Source organism: Anarrhichthys ocellatus, unplaced genomic scaffold, assembly GCF_004355925.1.
Source record: "Anarrhichthys ocellatus isolate YVR2014 unplaced genomic scaffold, GSC_Weel_1.0 scaffold956, whole genome shotgun sequence".
Lineage (NCBI taxonomy): Eukaryota > Metazoa > Chordata > Actinopteri > Perciformes > Anarhichadidae > Anarrhichthys > Anarrhichthys ocellatus.
This window is the reverse complement of record NW_022280930.1, coordinates 8,825-15,313: the sequence shown is the minus strand read 5'-3', so window position 1 is coordinate 15,313 and position 6,489 is coordinate 8,825. Positions and strand designations below refer to the sequence as shown.

The following is a 6,489-nucleotide window of genomic DNA, read 5'->3' as shown; positions in this document are numbered from 1 at the left end:
TCAGCTTCGGTTACACAGAGCAGGTTGGTTCTCTTTACTTCTTCTCTGATCTGAAGACGTTAACAGCTCCAGAACCCCTCAGATTATTTATTTATATTATAAGCTTCTGGTCCAGGATGTAACTTGGATTCTAATTATATGATGTTAAAGAGTAATTGCACACTTAAATGTGTTTATTTTATCTGTAAACTAAATATTATAACTCTACTTTGATGAAACACATCACTGCTGATGTTACATTTCTCCTCAGACCTCCCTCCTCACCTCTCCCCACACAATCTATCGTGTTCACTTTTCAATAACTGCGGTGTAGCTTTAAAATCCCAGCACAAGCCGGCGCTCGCGGTTCTCTTGACTAGAAATGATACTATGAGCCCATTAAAACATCTGGTAAGCAGTGTTAATGACTGATTAACACAGATTTGCACCTTCACACCACATCCCAAAAGCTGCTCTATTGGACTGAGACAGTAGCCAATAGAAGATGGACATGGCCGGCAACAATACTCAAGTAGGCTGTGGCATTCAAACAATGCTCAATTTGTACTAAGGGACCCAAGATGTGCCAACAGATTCCCCCCCTCCCCCACGCCGTGACACCATCGCCGGCAGCAGCCTGAACCGTTGATACGATCAGGATGATCCATGCTCTCACGTTGTTTACATTCTTTCATCCATCCATCCTTTGTCTCCTGCTTATCTGGGGGCCGGCTCAGCAGAGTACTCCAGGCGTCCGCTCCCGAGCAACATTGTCCGGCCCTTGATGGGGGGCCCAGCGAGGAGCTAGACAAGATATATAATCTCTCGTGTTCTGGGTCTTAACCCGCGTCTTACCAGTTGGACATATCCTCAACTCCCTCGCTTGGGGCAGTGACTCACTCCCAAAAAGGAGGGCACAATCCACCGGTTTCCGGGCAGAGAACCTCAGACTTTGAGGTACTGACTCTCATCCCGGCCGATTCACACTGGGCTGCAAACCGCCCCAGCGCATGCTGACAGCCCCGGTGTGATGGAGCCAACAGAACCACATCATCTACAAAGAGTAATGTTTATCCAAGCCGTAGCTTCCTGTTGTTGGCCTCCAGAATGGCGGCTGTAGCCCATCTGCTTCAAGGTCTAACATGTCGATCATTTTCTTGGAACAGGTGTACCATAGTCGGGTAGAACAAGAACTATGTGTTTAAGTATTTGTACACCAAAATGCACTGTGTTATCCCGCCGGTCACTTCTGTTACGAACATGTTTACTCATTCTATGACCACACTGAACGGAGTTCAGCACCAATACTAGAAACCTTAAAGACGACGTCTGCAAACGTCTTCATGTTAAGGTACTTTAGTATCCTCTTGTTTGGGAGCTTTCATGCAGCCTCTCGTCATAATGCAGCAGAGAAGTAAACCGCTCCGGTCATGTGACCGTGTAGACTAGTCATGTGACTCTGCATGTTTTTTCATTGATACCCTTTATTATTTCAATATTTGCTGGAAATGGATTGATTCATCATTCAGTAACATTTATAGAGCCTTACAACTGAAAGCTTTTTTTTGTGACCAATGGGACTTAGCTGCAAATGTATTTTTACGATTTTGGAACTTTTGTCACCAATCGAGCCAAACTCCATGGAAAAAAAAAAAAAACAAGCATTTAAAATGTTTTTTGTTTGTCGTCTTATAAACAGACCTGAGAAAGTATGATTTCAGGCCTCATATAAATCACCATTATTCTGTAGTTATTTCGGCATCTTTTTTTAAAATCAGTTTGGAAGTCACAGAGCGGCACTGGATGATATTATGACAGTGTTGGGTTGCTCAAAGTCTCTGGGGCTTTAACATGTACTTGCAGCAATATTGGTAATTTCAGCCGTGATTGATGACACATTGTCTACACGGAGATCAGACGCTCCTCCTCTCCGGCGCGTCTAGCTTCGCTAATGCTAGCAGAGCTATCTAGCTTCTTGTGCAGCCGGCCGGAGGAACGTTCTCCATTATTATTACATATTTAAACGAATCTGTAACCTCAGTCCAATGTATAGATTTACACTTTCACTGAATACAATAGAACTTAATCCATATTTATTGAGAGATCTTGTCCCTTAAGTTAACTTCAGATAGACGTCATTAATTCAACAGGAAGTTCAGACGAAGAAGAATTTAAATAAACTCACAAAACCACAATCTTACATTTACCTGCAAAAGTATTTTAGTTACATTTCCGTTGTTCATCCACTGAACTTCAGAAAAATGTCCATCAGATCACTAATGATTATATTTCTTCTTCTCTGTTTATGCGGATACAAACTACATCTGATTGGTTGCACGCATTATTATTGGTTTAAGTTTACTGATGTTCAGTAACGTGTCTGTACTTCTGTCCTGCAGACGTCCAGCAGCTGTTGGTGGTTAAAGAAGAGGTTCCCCCTGAGCAGCAGGAGTGGAGCTCCAGTCTGGACCAGGATGACCCAGAGCCCCCACACATTAAAGAGGACCAGGAGGACCCAGAGCCCCCACACATTAAAGAGGAACAGGAGGACCTCTGGACCAGTCAGGAGGGAGAGCAGCTTCAAGGTCTGGAGGAGGCTGATATCAAGTTCTCATTCACTCCTGTGAAGAGTGAAGATGATGAAGAGGAAGCTCAGTCCTCACAGCTTCATCAAAGACAAACTGAACAGATGGAAACAGAAGCTGATGGAGAGGACTGTGGAGGACCAGAAGCAGACAGGAACTCAGATCCAGATAGACATTTACAACTATCTAGTAGTGAAAAGTCTTCGCAATGTTACAAACAAGAAACTGAAGTCTGTGATGATTGGAATGAGACCAGTGAACCTCAGTCGGGTTTAAACTTTATGAAAAATAACGAATGTAATTCTCCTGAGAAACAATTTAGCTGCTGTGAGTGCGGTAAACGATTCAACCAAAACTCAAATCTTAAGACGCACATGAGAACTCACACGGGAGAAAAACCTTTCAGTTGCTCAGTTTGTGGTAAACGATTCGGTCAGAAGGCACATCTGCAGAACCATTTGAAGTGTCATACGGGAGAAAAACCGTACAGCTGTTCGTTTTGTAATAAATGTTTTGCACGCAGTGAACATTTACAGTTACACATGAGGACCCACACGGGGGAGAAACCATTCAGCTGCAATGTTTGTGGCAAAAGATTCACATGGCTTGGTCAGTTCAAAAGCCACAAGTGTGGTGGTGAATCCTCACAGTTTCATGAACTCTGGACCGGTCAGGGGGGAGAGCAGCTTCAAGGCCTGGAGGAGTTTCATACCGCCAAGTTCCCATTCCCTCCTGCCCCTGCGAGGAGTGAAGATGATGAGCAGCGGCCTCAGTCCTCGCAGCTTCATCGAAGACACGGAGAGGACTGTGGAGGACCAGCCAGGAACTCGGATCCAGATAGTCTTGGGTCACACGGATTGACATATAACTCATTCATTGGACAGTTCTGGTGATGTCGCCGTGTTGTTAAATTTTGTCTTCAATTTACTAGAAGTTTACAGGAAAATCCATAAAAGGGAGAAACAATTCTGTCGCTCACTTTCAGATTGAGGTAAAGAGTTTGTCAGTTAGCAATTAGCATTAATTATTACAGGTAAAAGTCCTGCCTGCATTGGAAAAGTATGTAAGTATTTAATTATGTATGTATTAAGATATCCTGTGTGACTTTTATATATTGTGGTGGAAAAAAATCTTTTTAACCTCCCAGTGAGAAATAATCACGATGGAACTTCTTAAAGTATTAAAAACATATTTATGTTTAAGCGATACAAGTTATAACTAAAAGAACCATACGATAAATTTCCACAACATATATCATTCGATTATTATTGTGTCATATCATGTGAAAGTTCCATCGCAAACATTTCATCAGTTACACGCTCCTGCAGATTCCTGCTCTACAACATCAGGAGAATTCGCCCCTTCCTCACTGATGAGATGGCGCTGGTGCTCATCCAGGTTCTTGTCATCTCCCACCTGGACTACTGCAACTCACTACTTGCCGGAGCCCCGGCGTCGGCCATCAGACCTCTGGAGCTTGTCCAGAAAGCTGCAGCTCGTCTGGTGTTCAATCGCCCCCCAAGTTCTGCCACACAACAGTTTAAGACTGGTGCTATAGTATATATAAGGGTTTAGTCTCTCCAGCTCCCTCTGACTTTAATTGTTTCCATTGTTACGCCCGGTCTAGGGGAACCTGGACGCAGCATAATATAAAGTCTCCCCCCCTCTCTCCCACTCCCAAGAACGACCATTTATGCTGTAATACAGTCCATATTTATTATTCATACCATTTGTAGTCATATACGTTAGGGTGACCCTGGCCCTAAACAATAAACAAAACAATCTTTATTAATCAACTACCTAACCTACTCCCAAACTTAACAAAACAAAAGACAGGCAGCTTACCTAACTCCCTACCCAAAACAGAAGGAAACAAAAGAGAGGCTCACCCCTACCACTACATGGACTGTTAGTTAAAGTATGTGCTCAGCGACAGCAGCACGGTCCGGTTGGGAGCCGGGGAGAAGAGAGAGAGCCCGGCAGACCTCCACAGGTGCCTTCTTATCAGTCCCCAGTCCAATCTGCTGTCATTTACAGGATACAAAGAAAACTGTCACACACACAGCACCACCCTGAGGCAGGGAGGCGCACAGCATGTATGATCATATATTATGACTCAAAGTCATAGCACCCCCCCCACTTAAGATCAAACATTTATTCCCTCCAAGAAATGTTTTCTCAACACCCTACACGGGACAACGCATCCGCTACAACATTATCCACTCCTTTGATGTGATGAATATCGATGTTAAAATCTTGGAGCAGCAGTGACCAGCGCATAAGACGCTGATTGTTGTTGCGCATACGGGACAAGAACACAAGAGGGTTATGATCAGTGTACACTACAACCGGTGTCGAGCTTGAACCAACATAAACTTCGAAATGCTGCATTGCCAAAAGAAACGCCAACGCTTCCTTTTCGATTGTGCTGTAATTCACTTGATGTTGATTAAATTTCTTAGAGAAATAACAGACAGGGTGATCAATGCCATGATCATCTTCCTGCAAAAGAACAGCACCCGCCCCATGAGTACTGGCATCTATCTCCATTTTGAAGGGACGCATAAAATCAGGTGCGGACAACACAGGCACACTGCAAAGCACCGCTTTGGCCGAATCGAATGATGTCTGACACGCAGCAGCCCAGACGAATTGGTTGGAGGGGCTCAACCACACTGGCAAAGTTCTTACAGAACCCACGGTAATACTCGCACATTCCCAGGAACCGGCAGAGTTGTCGCCGTGTCTCCGGCACTGAAATCCAGGATCGCCTGAACTTTGGCGGATAGAGGGCGCACCTGCCCCTGCCCCTGCCCCACCTGTTTTCCCAGATAGGTGACCACCGCCTTACCAAATTCACATTTAGCCAGATTTAACGTCAAGGAAGCATCCTCCAAACGACTGAATATCTCCCAGGTCGATGTATAGCACACAATATCATCTAGGTACGCCTCACAGTTCTTAACCCCCAAAAGAACCGTATTCACCAACCTCTGAAAAGTGGCAGGAGCATTTCTTAACCCGAAGGGCATGACGGTGTACTGAAGGAAATGATCAGGGGTTACAAAAGCGGAGACCTCGGCTGCACGCTGTGAAACGGGCACCTGCCAGTGTCCCTTCAATAGGTCCAGTTTAGTGACAAATTTAGCGGATCCTACTCGATCCACAAAATCATCCATGCGTGGGAGGGGAAACGAGTCTGGCGTGGTAACTGCGTTCACTTTGCGGTAATCGTTACCAAAACGAGGTGTTTGGTCAGATTTGGGAACCAGAAGCGAAGGTGAGCTCCATGGACTGGAGCTGGGCCCAGCCAATCCATTTTCCAGGAGGTACTCAACCTCTTTCTGAATGATAGCCCGCTTCACTGGATTAACACGGTACGCGTGCTGCTTAATGGGCTTGTTTTCACCAACATCCACATCATGCTGTAATACTGTGGTTTGAGTGGGTTTGTCACCAAATATCGATGCATAGCCACGAATGAGGCCACAAATATCACCTTTTGCTGGGTCTGACAAATAAGACAAATGCTCCTATTTTACCCAAAATTTGAGAGTTCTCCAGACACGGCACCGACACAAGGGGCTCACGCAACCCGTTCTCCTCGGGACGGGATGGTGGTGACACCACAGTCGCCACAGGGGATACACATGGCACAGGAACTGCAGATGGTATGTTGGAGTCATCACGGATGACATAGGATATGAGCATGTTGACATGACACACACGGGACTTTTTCCTCCTATCCGGCGTTCTAATTACATAATCTGTGTCACTTAACTTTCGCTCAACCTCGTAAGGACCACAGAACTTTGCCTGTAGACAAGAGCCAACCACCGGTAACAAGACCAACACCCGGTCTCCTGGAAGGAAACTGCGACTGAGAGCTTTCCTGTCATATTTTATTTTCATTTCAGACTGTGCG

General features: G+C 45.1%; 1 protein-coding gene across 1 annotated transcript; it reads left to right on the top strand.

Moving 5' to 3' along the window:
* Nucleotides 1-4: 4 nt before the first annotated feature.
* LOC116377157 (oocyte zinc finger protein XlCOF8.4-like) lies at nt 5-6,036 on the top strand (the record flags this gene model as incomplete). Its single annotated transcript, XM_031838728.1, has 2 exons — nt 5-23; nt 2,379-6,036. Coding segments are annotated over 2 exons (1,098 nt in total), but the record flags the coding sequence as incomplete, so codon positions are not given.
* Between the last annotated feature and the right edge of the window lie 453 nt (nt 6,037-6,489).